This window comes from Prionailurus bengalensis, chromosome A1, assembly GCF_016509475.1.
Source record: "Prionailurus bengalensis isolate Pbe53 chromosome A1, Fcat_Pben_1.1_paternal_pri, whole genome shotgun sequence".
Classification (NCBI taxonomy): Eukaryota; Metazoa; Chordata; class Mammalia; order Carnivora; family Felidae; genus Prionailurus; species Prionailurus bengalensis.
Genome location: NC_057343.1, coordinates 14,426,096 through 14,448,755, shown reverse-complemented (window position 1 = coordinate 14,448,755; position 22,660 = coordinate 14,426,096). Strand labels below are relative to the sequence as shown.

The 22,660-nt window shown below is 37.5% G+C and overlaps 1 protein-coding gene across 11 annotated transcripts in view; it reads right to left on the bottom strand.

Annotated features, from left to right (window-relative positions):
- Positions 1-22,660, bottom strand: part of NBEA (neurobeachin) — a 685,885-nt gene that overhangs the window by 117,533 nt on the left and 545,692 nt on the right. For all 11 annotated transcript variants that reach the window (XM_043576682.1, XM_043576704.1, XM_043576721.1 and 8 more), the window contains 3 exons: positions 9,921-10,038; positions 9,504-9,606; positions 2,177-2,292 (listed from right to left, as the gene is read on the bottom strand). In XM_043576682.1, the coding sequence (XP_043432617.1) occupies positions 2,177-2,292; positions 9,504-9,606; positions 9,921-10,038 (337 nt within the window). The remainder of the gene's footprint in view (positions 1-2,176; positions 2,293-9,503; positions 9,607-9,920; positions 10,039-22,660) is intronic.

Sequence of the window (22,660 nt, the reverse complement as noted above, 5' to 3'; positions counted from 1 at the left end):
CCAGCTCGACTGGAAACTGAACTGTGAGTGAGGTATATCACCCTGTCTTCCAGTTTTATATACAACAGCTCCAAATAGTTAACAGCCAAGGAAAAAAATCTTATGCCCATCCATGACATATGGTAGACAATTAGCCCTGATAGATCTCTCAAGCATAGATAACAGAGAAGCCTAACACAGGGAATATGGAAAAACACTGCAGAAAAATGTAAAGAGACCAAACATTATCCTAAAAATCAGGTAAAGATCCATGTAGCTGAAAATGATGTACTGCATTAACAAGGAGAAAATTTTAGTAGAGTTTGAAATCCTTCATAATATGCAAAATATAGGGACTCCAAAAAATATGAGTCCTATAAGAACATAGATTCTGGGTAGTAAATCATATTGACAAAAATAAGCAGTGAACAAGAAGTAAATTGAATTTAAGTTCTTATATAGGAGTAATTAGAACTGCTGATTCATATTTGACTTCAAAAATAAGGAAAATATACTTTGGAGGGTTTTTAAAAATGTAAACATATCTCTAGGAGAATTAATAACAGGATTGCTACAGTCACTAACAAAGTGGGAGAAATTTTATAAGGCCAAAGAAAAACAAAAGAATACAAAATTTTTTTAAAATAGTATAAAATGAGACAATATACGACCAAACGTATCACTTGATACAACAGATGTAAACAGATTAAATATGGTTACTGAAAGAGCAAAGTCCAGGACAGGGTTACAACCTGAAACTCCATCTATGCTCTAGGACAAAGTTGGCACACCTCAGATTCTATCCTTCTTCTCTTTGGCACTGAAGCTTCTTTTTGCTACATCATGTGGTTACCTGCCTATGCTAGTGAAGGTTTTTATATTTCAGATATTTAAGTTCACTCTATCTGTACATGGACACAATATGTGCCAATTAAACAGTATAACCTGTTTCTTGTATCTTTAAGGGAGCAAATAGGTTTCTTTAAGATATAAACATCATGTTTACTGACATATATATGTGTATATACATGTATATACACATATATATTATATATACGAAAGACATCATGAATATATCATGAAGGTACACGTAGAGGATGGAGATGTGTGTATACAATATACAATAAAATCTAATTTACGTAATAGACCTTTGGTTGTACCTCTAGTATCCTATTCACAAAGGCATTACATTACAATATGTATTAAATGATTAAAATCTAAAAACATTTTCAACAACTTTTTTATCCCTTTTGTTCACAAATTGTGTTCTCTTGCCTATCTAATATATATCTGCATCACCCATATTTACTATGTGTACCCTATAGCATCCATATTCACACATATGTGATTGATTTAAGAAGAGTAATATTACACAGTTATCCTTTTTAAGCAATTATTCAGAGAACATGTCTCTAAATTCATGGTTCTGAGCCTTCATTCATAATAGAACAAGAACCAAAGGGGAGCATATGTGTTTATATAGTTACTTCAATTCATGTTATTCCAAGAAGTTTTTGCAGAGCCTGATTTATAGAGGTAAACTTTTTGTAATTCAACATGAATAAGGGCTTTTGGAACTTAATTTAGGAAAAAAGAAAGAGGCACTTAAATCTCATAAATATGTTTAACCACAGACAGCCAATGATTTAACAGGAAAACAAAGCCACTACCTTCTTTTAATTTGCAGGCACAGTACTGCTGAGGTTGATGGCAGTTACTCATCATTTAGAAATGCAATCTGATTTTATATTTTTATTCGAAGATTTTAAGAAGAAAAGATCCTGTAACCCAATCATGCCATAATCCAGGTGACATCTGTACTAGGCAGAATCCTGTTGTTATTCTCCTGTCTAGCTGCTATTGCCGAGAATGACAAAGTAGGGAAATTACATTTTCCCATTATTATTTCCAGACACTTTCTGGCAATGGTTTGTTGACTCTAATAAACCTTCAGACAAAGCTGTCAGCAAAGGAAATGGCAAAGGGGAGCAAGGAAAAGGCTCTTCAACAACAAATGCATCTAAAACCTCAGTGCCAGCTTGTACCATTTCTGATAACATCTAACGTGAGTGCTCCCACATTTATTCTAATGCTGTATTTGAATTCCAAGAAAAAAAAAAGCATTCCATCAAGTCATATTACCAATGCTTTTGATGAACACAAATGTATTATGAAATTAAAGAATGAGATGTCTTACCTGCTATAGTATTAAGAAACATCAAGTATTCGAAGTTGGAAATTTCCCTTCTTTGCCAACGCTGAGTCATGTTGGAAGATTTGTAAAGCTGGCGAGGGGTGGCCAGTGATATCCTCCTAGAAATTAAGCAAACCGTAACAAACATAGTCTCTTTTAACTCATGCCTTTTAAAAATCAGTATTAACTAATACATTGGTTTGGTGTCAATGCACTTAAAATAATTAATGGTTTATCCTTAGGTAGATTAAAAAATACATTTTAATTGCAGATATTAGCAATCTTTCAAAATTCTACCATAGAAAAGATACATTTAGTTATTCAGAATAAACCAATATGAAAACACCTTTTTAAAATTTTTTATTTTTTAATTTACATCCAAGTTAGTTAGCATATACTGCAACAATGATTTCAGGAGTAGATTCCTTAATGCCCCTTACCCATTTAGCCCATCCCCCCCCCACACCCGTTCCAGGAACCCTCTGTTTGGTCTCCATATTTAAGAGGCTCTTATGTTTTTGTTCCCCTCCCTGTTTTTATATTATTTTTGCTTCCTTTCCCCTATGTTCATCTGTTTTGTCTCTTTAAGTCCTCATATGAGTGAAGTCATATGATATTTGTCTTTCTCTGACTAATTTCGCTTAGCATAGTATCCTCCAGTTCCATCCACATAGTTGCAAATGGCAAGATGTCGTTCTTTTTGACTGCTGAGTAATACTCCATTGTATATATACCACATCTTCTTTATCCAATGAAAACACCTTTTTGTATAATATGGCTGCAAATGGGTATTTTACAAGTCAACAAGACCAAAAAAGGTGAAACTACACTCAAGTAAAAGTAGCTTGTGAACAATATAGCAAATCTACTCCATGCTAATAAGCTACGTAGGCAGGTAGTCAGGTGCCAGCTTGTAAGCATTTGATTTAAACCTCATATAATAATGGCTGCCACTGAACTTTATATATGGATACAGTTGTGTTATTGTGGCAGGCCTCCGCAAAGAGTGTGCGTGGGAGTACAGCCTCTACCTACGCTGTACGTATCCCTCTAACGATGTAAAAAAACAAGCCGGGAACTTTGAAAACATATGAATTCAGAAGAAGGGACACAGGAATAGCTCAAGGGAGTAAAATTCGGGACGACCTGTGTAAATTATGAACTTTCTGAGGTTCATTGTGTTTATGTAAAAAGGAATGAAAGTGACCTGCATTTGTAAAAGTCTGCTAAAGCCACTGAGTTTCTAAAATGATCACTAACCTAAGACAAAGGTTCCTAAATGTTTTCAATTCATGCTACCCTTGGTATGTCAAGGACTTTTTCATGTTGTCCCTGGGCCAAGAGAAATACCTAACAGTCATGTTTATTAGGTGGTTAGATCCAAATAATAAATACATAAGTCTTAACAACTAAGTAGCTGTTGGAAAATATAATACTCATAAATTGAAATAAAAATAGTATTTTTACTTCATTCTTAAATAACTACAATTACTTAGTAAAGGGATGTGTGCACCGTGGGCTTTGCACAGCTTCTTAAGCCTCGTTGTTATATCTGACACCACTCCTTACACCTCCTGTTCCATACTGAGTTTCATGCAGCTCCTTTTTTTAAATTTTTATCATAGCAACTCCCCAAAACTGGTTCTACAAAGCTAAGATGTCATGAAAAAGAACACAGTGCTATCTAATGTTGAAATGTAGAACTAACTTGAGCTAAGAGTTTGTGCGGTATCTGACAGATGGTGCTGTTTTTCCTTAAAAAGCATGAGATGCCCTGCAGAAGCCTGTGAGTTCACTGTGACATCCCAGGTACCCTGATGCTCAGTTTGGGAACTGTGGACTTAAGACTATTTTTGTTTCATGGATTATTGTCAAATATTTCTATGTGCACGGAATCTTAATAGGCACTGTCTTGTACATAGTAGGAGCTAAAATACATATTAGTTGAGGAAAAGGAGGGGGGGAAGGATGGAAAGGAACTTGTTATCTCAAACTCAAATCCGAATTATGAATTCTAAGAATAATTAGGTGTAACTCAATGTTTAAAATATTAACTTTTTAAAAAACTTTGCTAGTAATGTATATTTGACTCACTCCAAATGAACCATATGAGTCTAATGATTCACTTCATTGCAATGGTAAATGGTATATGTATTTCAGACATCAATTCTGTAATTCGGTACATTTTTCAATTAACTTATAATATGATTTTTACAGTGCTTCCAGATTTTGATCCATACTGATATCAATATTTAAAATTTCTCCAGCTTTACTTCTACTCACACAACTATTTTATGTAGTAAACTTTATCCCTGATCCTGACTTTGTCATGGCAACAGGCTAACATAGGCTCTGAATCATCAAAGAATTAATAAACTTTGCTTAGTCCGATTTGCATTGTGCTATTATAATCACATGTTTGGTCCAATTTGCACAGGATTACTATTGTAATCACATTCTTGCTATTCTAAAATTCTTACCTGCAGCACGCTCAGAGAAGTCTGCTAAAATTTTACAATATATATCATAAAATGTTGAATGCCTTTGTTGACATTTTGAACCCAAACAATTTAAGAAGAAAATTGCTGATCTGGAAATAATTCTGACCATCAAAAATATCCCCAAACCAAAAATCACACAAATCCTGCTAAGTACCAATAATGGGAATCATGGGAGAAAGTTATCATGTCATTCTTAGAGAAAGTAATAGAAAAATGTGGGCATGGGAAAGGAATTGAGAAAAGCCACTTATCAGCAGGCCTAGGAAAATGACCAGCTTTTCCTGTTTACTGCTTCACCTTTTCCACCATAAACTCATTGAGAGCAGGAACCTTGTTTTACTTACTGTTATATGATTTGCTTTTAGCAATACTTAGTATATAGTGGGGTCTCAATAAGTACATACTAAATGACTTGAATTACTGGCCATCCTCTAAGAAAAAATGGCTAAAAAGATACGTGATGCCAAAAAATTAAATAATTCAATCATATGAAGAAGAAGAATGGGAAACAGTAAATCAATAGGTCTGTTCAAAACATCTACAACAAATTTAGATATTAAATGAGGATGGCTGGTATGTATTTGGGCTATAGTACGATGCTTTAAAAATGTATATTTTTTAATGTTTTATTTATTTTTGAGACAGAGAGAGACAGAGCATGAGTAGGGGAGGGACAGAGAGAGGGACGCACAGAATCCAAAGCAGGCTCCAGGCTCTGAGCTGCCAGCACAGAGCCTGACGTGGGGCTCAAATTCACAGACTGTGAGATCATGACCTGAGTCAAAGTCGGACGCTTAACCGACTGAGCCACCCAGGCGCCCCATACATTACGATGCTTTTAGAATCAGGGGATAAGATGAAGACAAACTGCCCTCTGAGATAAAAGCTACTAAGTACCACAATACATGGCAACCATTTAAAATCACAAACCTTATGGATACAACCAGATGTATCTTTGGTAAGTAAATAATCTAATTAAATCCAAATTTAATTGATTGTGCTATCTGAATAGAAAAATGCATTGACCAAACAATGGTAATCAGTATGGAATCCAGAATATGGGCCAGTTTTTGCTGGTATTTTTCAATCATTATGCAGGGGTGATGGTATTGTTCTTATGAGCAATGTGGGAAACCTTGACAGATGTCACAGGATAGAAATGAAGGGTGTGAGCTATGAACTTGGGCAAGATAAGTAACTTATCTAAATCAAAATTTTCCTACCTGTACAATGGGATGATAATCCCAATGTTTTAAGAATGTGGTTGTTTTAAGAATTAAGGGCAAAGACAGTGCCTGGTAGGCTTACTTGGTTAAGCCTCTGAATTTCAGTTTTGGCTCAGGTCATGATCCCACAGTTCATGGGATCAAGCCCTGCATCAGGCTCTGCACTGTGGCACAGAGCCTGCTTCTGATTCTCTCCCTCTCTCTGCCCCTCTACTACTTGTACCTTCTCTTTCTCTCAAAATAAATTAAAAAAACGTTAAAAAATAGAATTAAGGACAGAGAGCTCCCTTTTGGCACATGAAGACATAGCGAGATGGCTATCTATGAACCAGGAGATGGGTTGTAGTCAGATACCAAATTTGCTAGCATCGTGATCTTAAGACTTCTAGCCTCACAGAATTTCAAGAATTTGTTGTTTATAAGCTAGAAGAAGAAGAAGAAGAAGAAGAAGAAGAAGAAGAAGAAGGCATATAATGTTTATAAACTAAAACACAAAGTATGGTCCCTGCCACATGGGATGTTCTCAGTAAACGAAAACTCAGTAAATGGATATTAATTAATTAAAGAGGCATTCATTAAGCTATGCTAGCTTAAAAGATATATTCCTTTCATTCTAAAAGGACAAAGCAACAATCTTGTTTGTAATGTTATCTCTTTGGTGGGCTTGTCCAACAAGTGGCTTATGTGATATGTGAAGGCCATTATTCTAGCAGTATACCTGCCTTTGAATTTGATAAAAATTGTTTTCAATGTTTTTATTATTTTTATTTTTGAGAGAGAGAGAGAGAGAGAGAGATAGAGAGAGAGAGGCAGAGAGAGAGGGAGACACAGAATCTAAAGCAGGCTCCAGGCTCTGAGCTGTCAGCACAGTGCCTGACTCAGGGCTTGAACCCATGCACTGTGAGATCATGATCTAAGCCGAAGTTGGACACTTAACTGACTGAGCCACCGAGGCACCCCAATAAAATTTTGTTTATAAATCTTGTAGGTTTAGTTTAGAGTAAGTTTCCTAGAGTTTGATAAACTCTGCTTAAACCGGTAAGACCCAATGTCAAGAAAACAAAGCAGAGAATGGAACCCTTCGTGGTTCTATCAAAATACTGTCATCTGGAAGGCTTCCACTTGTAGGAGCCACACATCATTCCTTCTCTTTGACAATTCTGTAAATATAACAGGACCTTACATATCACACACATGTGTTTATGGGTGTAGGTGCACCTATCTGTTTACCTACCCTCCTACCCACCTCCCTACTTATCTATGTGCGAACATGTTCCATATACGTGTATAGTGTGTATGTGTGTTTACAGTTTACAAAATGCCTTCACTTTATGATCTCAAGACTTTCATAAAACATCCCTTTTCAAAGATAGTGTCTCCATTTTATAGCAGATGAGAGTGTCACTCCTCTCGCCTAGTATTATTCATTCTTTCAACTAAGTTCCCACTCAGCATATCAGGCTCTGTGACTGTTACCCCACCAGGAAGGGGCATGTCCAAGCCAAGATTCAGTGTTCCTCTCATCCCTATCTGCTGCTCCCAAGGCTATATCTCACAGGAAATACATTAAAACTGGACTTCTGGAATACTATTAGGAAACTAAGAATGCATTGAGCCATCGGCAGGGGCAAGCCAAAGGACCAGAAAAAAGGGTTTTAAGGTAGAATGGCTGTCTGAAGCAACAGCAAAACCAAAACTATTAAGCATCTATTTTGTTTCCAGTTTTGCCATCAAGAAGGATGATCTTCCAAAAGTCAAAGGGAGACCAACTGCGGTTAAAGGGGAAATAATACTCTTACTAGGTAAGGGAGAGAGTAAAAAACTTCCGGTTGTTTTAAATGAATCCAGGTCGAGGCAAGTCCAAGAGTACTGAAGGAAATTACACACATCATTGAGAAACCTGTATGGGTAATCTCTGAAGAATCATGATCATTGAGAAAGATGTCAGGAGGCAGAAGATCATTTTTAAAAAGGAAAAAGACCTATTTGTCAGTTCTTAATGTCAATTCCTGGAAAAATCCTTGAATTGATGATTAAACGAACAGTTTGTAAGCACTTGGGAAAGGAAGCAGTGATTACATGAGTCAGCTTCGATTCAGTAAGAACAAGTCTTGCAAAACTAACCTCATTTTCTTTTTTTCGATAGATTAAATGCATTTTTCCTCTGACCTGTATTCTACATAAGTATTTCTTCATCATCCACTAATGTCTTAATTTAATCTTGTCATTCTCCTAGCAAATATCCTGAGCTTGTACATACATGTCAGTGAATTGGTCTTACACTGTGAGCTTAATACGAGAACGGATGCTTTGTAAATCAAGGTAATTCTAGTTGAGTAGCACCTAAAAAGCATCTCAGCAATTAGGCTCTGTGCTAGGTGCTATAGATTAAAAGATACAGAAGACACAGTCCCTGTCTTTTAAATGTCTGTAGCCTATTTAAGGGAAGATACACAAAGATTAGTTTTCCTGTCCATCCACGCTGGGCTCTGCAATAATTCTCATGGACAGAGTGACTGGTGTGGAAGACATTGTTGTTTGTCTGTCCCAAGTCAGTATCTTTCTTTCTGGCCAACAGGGACCTGTTTTGTTCAAGCAGGAGGTGGCGAGGACTTCAGAGGTACAGTTTACCCTGAGTTTTACCCAGAGGGTGATTGGCCTAAGCCAGTTAACTCACTTCGCTTTGGCAGTGATTGTTCAAAGGACAGGAAGGTGAGCCCATTCAGGCCAAAGGGACCTAAGATAAAGATTGCAGGAGGCTTCTGACAAATATATTCTTTCCTAAAACCTAGAGGCTCGAGGAGAAACCCTTTGTGTCTTTTCCCCATTTTAATGCAACTGTGTGAAGCTGTGCTATCTGGAACACTAGTGGGTATTTTGTGACCAGGAGGCCGACTGAGGGTCTTGACATCACTGAACGTCTGAGACAGTACTGGAAACTCCTTAGCTCCAGACTTTTGATAAAGTAAGGCTCAAACAGCAAAACACTCTAGTGTTTAAGCCACTTTTAGATAGGTATTCAGTTACATGAAGCTAAAAACTGACTGATATTAGTGATACACATAATTACTATGTTTTCTCTTAGACTAGTATCTTTTGATAAAATAAGATTTCAAAATTATATTTTAAAATACCAAGATGAAACATTTAGGAAATGGTTAAAACCACACCATCATTCATAACTATTAACCTCAACAAATTCTAAGAGTTTTATTACTTTCATGAAGAAGCATCTATGTGCAGCATTTTTACAAACAGTTTATATGTGATCATGCAACAATTAATCACAAATATCATGAGGCTCTGGTATGTTTTTTGTAAGATCTTCAGCAAAAATGTCCTAATGATGTGCGAGCTATGATATACAATCAACTTTTTTACTTCCTCATTTATATAGGTGTTAAATAAAACTTATACATCAACTATTCTGTCATTCTTAAAATAGATGTTTCACAGCCTCTTTGCCTACAAATGACTTGCAGAGAAAGAAAATGCCTTGGTTCTCAAAATAATTATAATGGTATAACCTTATTTATATTTCTGTCATACTAGGATTAAAATATGTTAATGAACCATACATAATGCGTGATATGATATAATTACCTGGCTTGTGGCAAACCATAGCTGGTCCCTACGCCAACCCGAGGTAAGCTATAAACAACTTTTTTTACTGTTGCTTGATCGGGGAAATTGAACATAACCGAGGCTGTGGGAAAAAGAAAAAAACATGAGTTAGAAAACCACAGGAGAACTAACCGTCAATTTTAGAAATCATTTTCAAGTGCCTCTCATGATTTATTTGTCAAGGTAATGTATCTTCATGGAAAATCAGCTTTCTGTACAGCATTATCCAGGAAAAATCTAGGATTAACATTTTCAAACAAACTAATTTTTCTTCTTATTTTAGTGAGGGTGTATCAAAGAGAAAAATACAGCAGGGAAAAACGAAAACTGTATCATTCTATGTAAATAAATAACATCCAAATATGAGCACATTTCATAATATTTAAGGGGCCTTACTTCGGTTTGCCATAAATACTTCCAAAGCAGTGTTTTGTAGAAGATAACGTCTTGAAAAGACAGCTCGTATCTCGCTGAACATCCATTTTCCGTGAAGTCCTTCAGTGTATGCAAGAACCTAAAATAAATAGTTGAAAGGGAAGTGTCAATCAGTGAAATGTGTGTCTAAGACTTAGTCTGACAATATCTTAGACAGTGCTGTATAAAAGTCAGTAAATTAGGGATTATCTTCCTGGATTCATGATATATCACAACACTGCCAATCATCCGATTCTGTATACAGCATTTGCAAAATTTCTACCTGTCTGCATTTTCTTGGTTGGCTCATGAAGAAATGAACAGCAGAAAAATTATATATTCAAAGTGACCCTGTGACTTAAAACAGATACACATTATAGTTTTTGGTCTTGTATATAATTAGTTGGACAAGGTAACTTGACATATTCTGTTGGTTCTTTTCCAATATTCCTTTTCTTCCTTCTTCCTTGCTTAGTGGAAGCCCAGTTAGCAGCAGTGTCTATGTGGTCAACACCAGGCAATGGGTCATGACTGGTTAAGGTAGGGGTAGCAAGCATTTTTGGTACAAGGACAAACGGCAAATATTTTTAGACTTTAAAGGCCATATGGCCCCTATCACAACTACTCAGCTTTGCCATCATAGAGTGAAACCAGTCATAGACAATGTATAAATGAATGCGTGTGGCTGTGTTCCAATTAATAACAACAGAGGTGGCCTGAATTTGGTCCTGGGGCCAATCTGGCTAACCCATGGTCTAAGCCAATCATGGCAAAGTTATTCCTTGCTTTCGCAAATTCCACTGAAACTAGGGGTGAGGACATTTGACCCCAAGCTGGCTAACGAGAACAAAACCAAAGTCAGTTGGGGATGTTTCAGAAAAGATGACAGAATGAGTGATATGTAGCTGGCACACTTTTTTTCTTCTTTCTTGAATAGAGATGTAATGGCAGGAACTGTAGCAGCAATTGTATAACCAGGAGAGCAAGGCCAAGGAAATTGAAGCAAGGTTGGCCCTAATATTGAGTTAGTGAAACAGTGTCAGCAACCACCACACCTGCACTTCTTGTTACATGACACAGATCAGTCCATATTTGATAAAGCCACTATAGGCAAATCTCTAACAAATGCATTCCCTCCTGATACACCATTGCAAGTTAACAATACAAAATACATTTCTCTTTGCACTAGTACACTCTGTACAACCTACTACATTTAAATTTGCTCTGCTGAAATCAAAACTAGTTGAATTCTACATGCATGATACTCCTTAAGCTTTAAAAACAAGTTATGAATTCCCTTTTTACATTTCCTTTCTCTGGGAAAAGATATATAATATATGATACTTTGGTCTTTTAGTTTGTGAAAATTCCATTTTTTTCTAAGTCCTTAATTCAGTTTTGTCTTTCCCTAGATGCTAGAAAGTTCTTGGAAGCAGTCAGACATCTATTTAAATCCTGAAACATTTTGGAGCCAGTCAGACTCCTATTCAAATCTTGGCTCTGTTATATAGCAGTTAGAGGACCTTGGAAAAATTATTTAACTCCATCTGATTTTCATCATCTGAAAAACAGTGATAATAATACTATTACTGGTTAGTTTAAGCAGAGACAATGAACCTTAAGTACGTGGCCTGAGCTATTATCTAAGTTCTGTTTATAAGTTTCTATGTCCTTACTGTTGAGCATAAAGTGACATCTGTGTTTGGGTTTCTAAATGTAAAACTATACATTTCATAAAAGGGTTATAGTGACTTGCCACAATTCATACTAATACATTCTCAGCTGGGTGCAATGTTCCCCAGATTCAAATTTCATAGACCAGTATAATTTTTTTTTTAATGGGAAGAGTACTGATACAAGATTGATAACTTTTTTGTAGGATAGGAAAAATTTCAGGATAAGTAAAACAGCCAAAACAACAAAAACTATCTTCCACACGACCATCAGTTCACCAAAAACTGAAACTATTAAGGCTGTTTGAAAACCCAAAGCAGTACAATGCGTATAATCTCATAAAAAAGGAGAGACCTTGTCAGGAAGGCTGTGTTGCGCCCCTCCCTATATGAAAACCGTTATGCCGTGAGGATGGAGACAGACACACTCATACACATACACACTCTTATTTTTACTTATTTCTCTCTTTGGGCATGATGCAAGGAATATTTGGCCAAGTGTTCCTTTCCATTATTTCGCTTATAGCAGGCAGGCCATTCACAAACACACAGGAGTTAGTCGAACTTCTGGAGTGCTCCCTGTGAGACTGTCTCCCCAGCTTTGCCGGCCGTCACTTGATGGTCCTTCAGCTCCAAATTCAGCCTTAGTTGCTTGTTCTGCGAAAATGAACCTGTGCCCTTTATTTTTGCTCTGTTAGCTGCCACGATGTGAAGCTTTGTCAGGAAAGCACACTGAAGAGAACCCGCAGGCGGGAGGAAGGGGTTTTCCTTGCCGGGGCTGGTGCGCTCGCTCACTCAGCAGCTTCCCGAAGAACTGGGGTTTCTCCACTGCCAGGCTTCTGCAAGGTGTGATGGCCACCAGGACCCACTGACAGGCAGTTTGTTTTTCAGTACCTCCCCCTGCCCCAGGCAGTTTTGCAGCAGACTTGCCTCTGGCGGGAACCTCTCCCCTGAACAGTTTCACCAGCTCCCTAGAGGGTGGATTTCTGAAAAGTTCTAGAGGACAGAGCTCCAGCACATACCCCCGCCAGAGCACCAGAATGACTTCTCCACCCCCCAAGGAGCTACAGCCATGCCCTCCCCAGTGAGCCCAGGGGGGCCTCTAAGAGTAGGGGCCGCTCATTTCCAATGCTATCCTTACATTCTTTAGAGCTCTTTTTATTTCTTACTAATCATTCCCTGTTACTCTGATCTCCTGTGATAGTTTAGATTATAATTATTCACATTACACTTTCCCTGTTTAAGTTGCTATGTGGTTTTTCTCTCCTGCTGGATCCAGACTGATAGACAAACTCAATCAGTTCTCCCACCACCACTACTGTCTTTGCTCCAGGCTGGGACTGTAACAGTCCTCAGGGACCCTCAGGAGAAAGAAAAAAGGACAGAGACAATCAGAGGAACTCAGTAAAGCCTGGAGGCGAGCAGTAAAAGGAGAGAGACAAAAACTAAAAGTTATTTTGCTAGTAGCTAGTAAACATCTCAAGAAGCAAATTCCAAAAGACAGATCCAAAGGTCCGAAGCTATTCTGAGCAAGGACAATATCATCTGGATAACTGTATGGCCCTTACCAAAGGGGCTGTGTGTATGTATGTATGTGTGTGTGTGTGTGTGTGTGTGTGTGTATGTATATATATGTGTATATATTTATATATGTACATATATACACATATATATTATAAATTATATATATTTATGTAAATATAACTATTTACAACTTTATTAAAAAAACCTTCCTAATTACTTTACAGTAACCTATGTTATATTTAAGCTTTTGAAATCCTTAAAGATGGGCTGATGAAAGATAATGCTCTGAACTGGTCATAATTCCTTGCCAACAAAATCCAATAGAGCTTAGAGGAGTCTCCTTCTCCTTCTCCTTCTTCTTCATTTTTAAATAGCAAACCAGTTCCTGCTTTCCCTTCTCATTTTCTTGAAGACTGTATATGGAATGAAAGTCTCTTAAAATATTTTATTTAAAAATTTTCTATATCCCCTCTTGTGAGGTGCCTTTCCTGGCATCCAATGTTGAATCACCACATACTAACCTCCACTGTCTCTTCTATTAGAGCACTTTATTTTAATTCTGTACATGGCACTTACTTATTTTCTTCTTTATTTGTTTCTTCCTCTGTCCTCCCCCTATAACATGAAAGTTCCATGAGAACAGGACCCTGTCTTATTTACTGCTCAGTACACAGTGCCTCACACAGTGCCTGGTGCACACACATTCGTCCACTCAATAAATCACTAAGAGAAATGGACAGAGATAACACACACGGGGAAAGCTACAGAGAAATCTTACAAAGTGTGTGCATTTCGGACTGCTTGGCTGAACTGGATAAAGCTTTCTAGTTTGGCCTTCAGACTTCTCATGTTTACTATTTCAACGGTTGAGCCTACCAGACATCTCTCCTGACTTTAGTTTGAGTCAAGATCAGAAGAAAACCAGATAGTTTTTTTTCTGGCTTCTCTTCTGTGGCAATCTAATTTTCACCCTGGGGAACCTCTGGACTCAGCTACACCTCATCCTGAAAGGCCATGCCCCCCACAGAAAGGAGTCCTTCACTCTAGAGGGGCTAGGCAAGGTCTTCAGGCTACAGTATTTTGACTTTTAAACCTAACACCTCCCACTTAAACAAAATGCGTACTGAGGTGTGTCACAGAATATCACCTGGCACCCTTCTTGAGCATCAGTTTTATTTCTGGTAACTGAAAATGTTTTGTAATGAAGTTAATACAGACAGTATGGAAAACAAAATGTAAAACATGGTGATCTGTTGCTGTAACACTAGCACTCAGATAAGTTTTGTGGTTGCCACAGGCGTCCTTAGACTGTAGCACAACCTTCCTTACTCTCCTCTGCTCATGGGCAATGAGAAAGCCCCCAAAATTGGCAGAGAGGACCCTAGTGAGATTTTCTGACACTTGCCTGGCAGTACATGGAGGCTGTGGTGGAAGGTTGTGAGACCAGTTAGGATATAACTTTGGGCAAGTGATGAGGAGTGTAGCGAATCTGTATGTATTTCAGAAATGTAAAATATTATCATTTTTAGTTGATTAAATATTGAGTTCATGTCATTTTTCTATTAAAAACCTGGGCCTCAAGCCCAGATCTGACATATGATTTGATACTATAAGACTGACTATATTTTGTTTATACCTTTACTAGTTACATAATGTTCTATGAGTTTCAGGACATTCCATAGTAACTCTTTACGCTCATTTTTCATTACAATCCAAGGTATTTTTCTACACCACTATGTACTTTTATCTATGTTTGAGGTTTGTGGCTTTTTTTTCTTTCTTAAGTCAACCTTCCTACATTATCTGGTTTGTCCCTGCCTGCTTCTCCAAATTATTTAATATACTAGGAAATCTAATCAAGCACCCCAGTTCAGTTTTGTTTTCTGAAAATTGAATACACATAATTTTTATGATATCATGTAGGTCATAAACAAGAATATTAAAGCATCTCAGATCCCAAATCTTAGGGAACTTTGTGATTTTCAGTGACCACTGAACTAGTTTGAGCCAACTGCCTAGTACCCAAAGGAAGTGAAGGGAGAAAGACTCCACACTGGCCTCATTCCCTGAGGTCTGCCCCCCTCACTTATGAACTGGAACACTCAGGAAGCAATATAACACAAATGTAATAGAGACCCCTTGTAAACCACCTCGCCCAGATGTGTGCTTAACACAGATTATTTGATGATCCTGTTGAAGAAAACTAGGGTTCGTGTGCACTCATGTGAATCAGACACGTATATGTTGTCAGAAACATGTCTAGGGCTGTCAAATCAGTTTTATCATCTTCTTTCCTTTTTAAGGCAGCGAATATTGTGCAACCTAAAAATTACTTGTTTAGTGATACCTTTGCTGATTTCAACATCACCTAACACCTATGTTAGAACAAGTATTACAAACACTTTTTTCTTTGAATGTGAAAAATCTGAATTTTGCTGCAGGTTACAGTTTCTGTTAAGAATTGATGAAAATGTTGCAGAAGGCTGGGTGGACATGCCCTTTTCAGTGTTCGTGAGGTTGTCATATCTGACCGACTTGTCCTTGTAGCCTGAACAGTTTAATTAAAGGGGTCTAACACAACGTAAAGTTGCAAGTCCTCATTACTTTAATAATTCCGCATAAGCATTCAATGATGTGGGATATAACCAGTGTATTCAAGATGGAATAGTTCAAAAGTAGTTTCAGGTTTATATTTATACATGATGGTGCGTGTTCTTTTCCATTTCCAGATGAATGGAGAGAATTCTAAGGCCTAGAAGGAAAGCCAAACCACAAGACAGAGGAAGCTTGGGTTTTAAAATGACCCTGTGCAAGTGCATCTCTGACTGATAATTGCTGTTGTGGTACACTGGGGTGAGGATGCAGGGAGTGGCAAAGACAGCTGGACGTTTGCCACTCTCTCCTCCCTGTTCCTACCACAATGTCTTCTTGGTGACGCTATTTCCTCACTGAAGGCATGGAGAAGTATAAGATACAGTAAACAATTAGATGTGCATGGAAGGACTGAAACAGAAACACAATGGAACAGCATCTTCTAAATGGGCAACGCAATAACTTTCTGAGAGATAAGTTAGGTACACATAATGTAACAGAATAAGTGTCCAGATCCTCAACTTCTTTTTTTTTTTTAATTTTTTTTAACGTTTATTTATTTTTGAGACAGAGAGAGACAGAGCACGAACGGGGGAGGGGCAGAGAGAGAGGGAGACACAGAATCTGAAACAGGCTCCAGGCTCTGAGCCATCAGCCCAGAGCCCGACGTGGCGCTAGAACTCACAGACCGGGAGATCGTGACCTGAGCCGAAGTCGGACGCTTAACCGACTGAGCCACCCAGGCGCCCCGATCCTCAACTTCTTAAAGTCTATCTGGCCAAGACCAAACCTGTGAGGGAAGTACAGCTTCCCTTTCTCGTGTCTTTCTCATTGCCCTTTCTATTAAAAAAAAAAAAAAAGTGGGGATGGGGACTCTTTATGGTGTATTGCCTGGGGTAATAAGATCTGTTGAGGGGGTAGGAGTCTCAAATAAGGGATAATTCAAAACATTAATGGGGATGTTGAAAAGTGTATGCCTACAATGACTAGATTTAAAAAAATCCTTTTGCAACTCAGATGGTTTCTCAATTTTTTACATGCAAAGACTGAAGTTGGATCTAATTGAGTTGATAATGGAGAGATCATTTAAAATAATTTTTGATTATAGATCACTGAGTGATTTTTAGTGTACAACTTAGAAATGGCACAAAAACTTATAACATTGCTATAGTAAAACTTCAACATATCCTACTGATTTATGTGAACAAGGTTTTTCAACACATCTACAAAAAAGAAAGCTAGGAGTAGCTGTAATATTGATCCTTGTACTGTTCTAGCAATATTCATATGTGGATACATTAACCATTCATCTCATTAAGAGATGAATTTCCAATAGCATTTTAATTTTTTTGCTATTTTCCAAAGTTTACATTATATTTCTATTCTTGTATGATTGTAAGCTGATGTTGTTTTTAATAATAATTTATTCCAGAATAAAAGTTTTAAATACTTAAAATTTCATAGTTTTAGGAATTAAAAAAATTAAAACTTTAATTTATAAGTGTATATGTTTTTTACAGATTAGTATAATATAGTGATCAATAAAAGACTTTCAAGAATAAGATATTTTATGGGGTGCCTGGGTGACTCATTTGTTGAGCATCCTACTTCGGCTCAGGTCATGATCCCACAGTTCATAGGTTTGTGTCCCACGTCGGGCTCTGTGCTGACAGCTCAGAGCCTGGAGCCTGCTTCGGATTCTGTGTCTCCCTCTCTCTCTGCCCCTCCCCCACTCACACTCTGTCTCTCTCTGTCTCTCAAAAAATGAAGAAACATTAAAAAAAAAGAATAAGATATTTTAGATTAGGTAAATTTTGGGGAGGGAATCAAATGGAAATATGAGTTCAGAGAAAGAGGAATTACATGAAATATCCATTTGAAAAAAGATTTAAAATGGGTGATGACAGAAATCACTATTCTATTGGATATATTTGATCCTACTGAATATATCTGAAAAGGGATTTTGTGAACCAGACCAACCATCTTGGAGAAATTCCCCAAGATGACCATTCTGTGATGGGAAACTTCATGAGCACAGCACCCCGCCCCCCCCCCCCATACACACATTCCTTCCTTTTGTTTAACCACACCCTTAAGTCTACTCTCAGGGGCGTAACATTCTTGATCTGCCCCAGATATAGGGGTAGGTATGACACACACACATATTCCTGAATGTTCTCCTGGGTAGCCCCTCACCATGTACTTCCAGCCTCCACAGCTTGAAAGCAGGTTTTACAGGGATGTGGGGCTGCAGGAGATGTACTTCTCTTGCAGCTGCCCAAGACAGTCTCGGTTAAGTCTCCTAAACAAACCATTTCTCATCAAGCTGGGCTTGTTGGTCTTTTTCCTCAGTCTTATGGCATCTTTGGCCTTTGGAAGTCATTCAGTATAGATCTCCCTTTCATGGAACAATGACATAACAATTTTACTTTAAACTATCAATATTTAGAACATGCTGGATATTACAGCTTTTAAAAATATTTGAACTTAAGAAAAATTTTAGACGTGAACTTAAACCTGTGCAGGGTGGCGAACAGTTTTGTTTTTATATTGAAGTATGGTTGACATACAATATTGCGTTGTATATAGTTTTATTAAATTATTTTTTGCAGCATAGGTTAAAAACAAGTTAGGGGACAATTGCGATAGACCAGCCTTGCACAATAAAGAAATCCTCAAAGAGCTGATGCCAAAGTCTCACTTTGGCCTTTTGTTCAATTAATAATGAATTAAAAATAAAACTGTCAAGGGCAAGCACCATAATCAGTAAAATCTAATATAGACTGAAAAATTGATCACTGAATCAAACCCTAGGAAATTTTTATGGAAAATACTTAATCTTGATGAAATAAATAATTGAGTAATATGAAATTGCAAATAGGGAAAACTGCGAGTGGCATAACTGTGAACCCAACAAAAGTGCTCAAGAAATCAAGCTGGCAAGATGAGGATTTACAGAAAATACATTCTCAATGAAAACGAAACAATCTACGCTATTACTGCTATACTTGTGAGGTTATAGATTTTCATACACACAGCCATTATCAGCATATGGATTAAAACTGCAGGGTCAAGAAATATCCTCCAGCGGGGAAAATTTAGGCAGCCCATCCACAGAGAGTTTTTTATTTAATAACCTTGCTTTTTTTTTGCTGTAATTCATCAATTTATGTGGCTGCCTATCCTCGATTTATTTATTTATTTAATATACTTTATTGTCAAATTGGCTTACGTATAACACCCAGTGCTCATCCCAACAAGTGCCCTCCTCAATGTTCATCATCCACTTTCCCCTCTCCCCCACACCTCCCAAAAACCCTCAATTTGTTCTCTGTATTTAAGAGTCTCTTGTGGTTTGCCTCCCTCTCTCTGTTTGTAACTATTTTTTTTAAAAGGAAACTGCCTATCCTCAACTTAAAGTCACCCTAGGGTCTGCCTATATTACTCACAAGTTGTGAGACATGAGGCAAGTTAGCTACTTTTCAATTCTTTACTTATCTTAAGATTTGGGGGAAATAATAATAATAATACCTTACTGCATAGGGTGGTTATGAGGACTGAATGGAATAACTCTTTGTAAAAATGCTTAGGACAGGGCATGGCACATAGGAAGTGCTAAACATATGTTAACCTAGAACTATAATTCTTACCTATGAGACACAGACATACACAGACACACAGACACACATATACAACACTGCCAGCAAGGGAGGAGAAAAGCTAGACCACAGCAAATAAACTTCTACTAAACTAACAGTCACAGCTACTGTTTCCTTAGTGACAGTTTGTATTCTAGAAATTATCTGAACTCATACTACTAAGCTGTAATGAGAAAGCCCAACCCTTTGGGACATCAGCTGCCACTCTCATTGTCAGTAGTGATAATTCTGAGAAGGCTTCTTCCATTCTATCTTTCTATCTATCTAAACATGGGCCAGCTCTTTTCTACCAAACCTGTCCTCATCATTTATCAACTGTATTTATTTTCAGTGACTTTCATTCAGCGAATATCTACCGACTGACCTCCATGAGCTGATGGCAAACAAGAGGGGTAGAATCCTTCACCTCAAGGAGTTCGTAGTCTGGTGGAGAATCACAAATAGTGGGCAAAAGGGGGAAAGAAGAGGTTCTCAAGCAGAAGGAACAAGATGTATGTAAAAATGGTGCCTTGGGGAATGGGTCCAGTCTGTCTGGAACACATATCGTAAAGATTAGGAAAGTGAAACATAAATGAATGAATGAATGAATGAGAATAATAAAAGGTGGGTGGGGAACCTAGGCATGGGGAAATATTAAGTAATTCATGTTGGAGTCTGAACTTTTGGTCTGAGAAAAACAGAGAGTCCCTATGTTAAACAAAGAGGTGAGATGATTAAATTTGAAAATCACTTGAAAATCACTGCTGTGACTTCAGTGTAGATGTGGTTCCAATAGTCTATGCAAATGCTGTTTTATTGTCATTAGTAGAAAACCATGAACCCTTTCAAAAGAGTATTATTTGTATTCTCTCCAATAGTATCTCACATCATGGCAAAGGCTTTTAAATTCACTTATTTTATTATATACATTCTGTAACAGTTGGACACTTCTTGAGGGTAGAGACTAGGTTGTAGTCTATTTTATATTCCTTACAGAACCAGCACATGGAGGAAACTCAATCAATTTTTGTTGAAGAAAATATTTAAAATTTAATTTTCAAACAAACTTGGGCTTGCAGCTGGAGTCCTCTGTGCCTACTTCATCTTCAAACGCACACTCAAAATTATGGTAAAATTCTCAAAATTAAAAAATGGTATTGGCAAGGTTCCTTCATTTTTGTCCTATTCATGAATGTCCCCATGTGTAACTATTATATATTTGGCTGTGTTTTCTCATTTTCTCAAATTTGGCAAACTCTAAAATTTTGTATTTGTCCCTCTGCTAACAAAGGGGAGGAATGCGGTAGGGGGAGGGAGAACTCTACACTACTGGAAAGAAGCTTATTTCTGGTTTCTAGAATTTACTTTCATTTACATAGTGAATATGTTACCTTCCTTTGTACTGTTTTGTATGATGTCAAGTTCTAAACTAGTTATATGTATGCATCTCCTGTTTTGGCTTTATTTTCTTCTATACGAGATCATTTGGATTTCTGGGTTACAGGTTTTTCTTTGAACCTTTTTTGTAATAGGGTCTGATCTGTGGATACTATTAATTGTCAGCACACATTGTTTTCCCTTTTTGCAAATATTTCATAGTCGAGTTTTAGGTGCAGTCAGAAATGACACAAGATTAGATGGGGCATTTGCGGTCATTGTTGCAATAGGGAAATGAATCATTCCTAACCTACAGAGTAGATATAAAGGGGAATTGCTTTTGACTGGAGATCTAATGATGTTGTTATGAGAGAAATCTTTTAACACATTAAAAGATTTTTATCTTAAAATTTTTTAATTTTTTTAATTTTAATTTTTAAATTTTTGTTTTCAAATTTTTTATAATAGAGTATTTATATAAGGTATATATACTTATGGTACACAGTAGATATTTAATAAGTGTGAACTACTATTATTAATGGTAGTATCAAACCCCATACTGAGCCACAATGTGCATTATGCCTAGTTCTTAAGCTCCTGACCATCCTGAACACTTTTCAGCCCCCAAATGTGTCATGTTCTGTTATACTTCTGTGTCCTTGCACATGGTGTTTCTTCCGTCTGGTAGATGTCTCCCTATTTTGTTCTTCTGATTAGCTCCTATTAATGACTGGACTAGAAGAGGCTGCTGCTCCCTCTGGGAACCCTGGACCTACCTATGACACTTACCAAACCATTATTGCAATTATCAGTTTACTTGTTGGTGTCTCTTGCTAACCTGTGGGCTCACTGAGGGCAAAAATTCTCAGTTCATCTCTGCATTTTTCATACTTAGCACAGAGCCCAGCCCACAGCAATAATTTAATAGTAGTAATTAATTATAAATGTCTTTGTTGATCAATATTTATTAACACACATGTGCAGAAAAGTTATAATTTATACGGTTTATATTAATTAAAAAGCAGTCATATATGGTTTCACTCTTATGTGGATCCTGAGAAACTTAACAGAAACCCATGAGGGAGGGGAAGGAAAAAAAAAGAGGTTAGAGTGGAAGAGAGCCAAAGCATAAGAGACTCTTAAAAACTGAGAACAAACTGAGGGTTGATGGGGGGTGGGAGGGAGGGGAGGGTGGGTGATGGGCATTGAGGAGGGCACCTTTTGGGATGAGCACTGGGTGTTGTAGGGACACCAGTTTGACAATAAACTTCATATATTGAAAAAAAAAGTGTAAAAACGAAAAAAAAAAATAAAAAGCAGTAATTTCAAGACAGTTCAGAGTTGATTCCCAATTCATGATGTATTGGGACAGGACGAAAGGTACTCCCTCCTGAAGAGTTCCTTTTTTAGCATGTTGGTTACCTGTAACCCCACAACTCTGGGCCAAAGTGGACTGGACCAGGATAGACAACCACTATAAAAGTAGTTTATCTAAGTAGGATGGCCACAGCTAGTGGCTGTAAAAATCCCATCTGTCCATCAGAATCACACTATCACGAATGCTGACTGGCTGACACCATTCAATAATCTGTCTTAATGATCTGAATGTGAGATGTTCAGAGACAACTCTAACAGGAAGGCGGGAGGAAGCCAAAAGGCAGAGAAAGCAGTCACCAGAAATCATGAGCAGCAGGAATTTTGAGGAAACAGAAGCCAAGACCAAAAAAGATGGGTCTAGTGGTAGATGTAACAATCTCTTGCACCACAGACATCTGGTACCACTTTGCTCTCCTGGCTCCAGCCCCACCGGTCTTCTTTCAATATCTTATCCATACCATGTTGTCTCCTGTCACAGGGCCAATGCACATATTCTTTCTTCTCTGGAAATATCTTCCATCCCCTATTTGCCTACTTCACT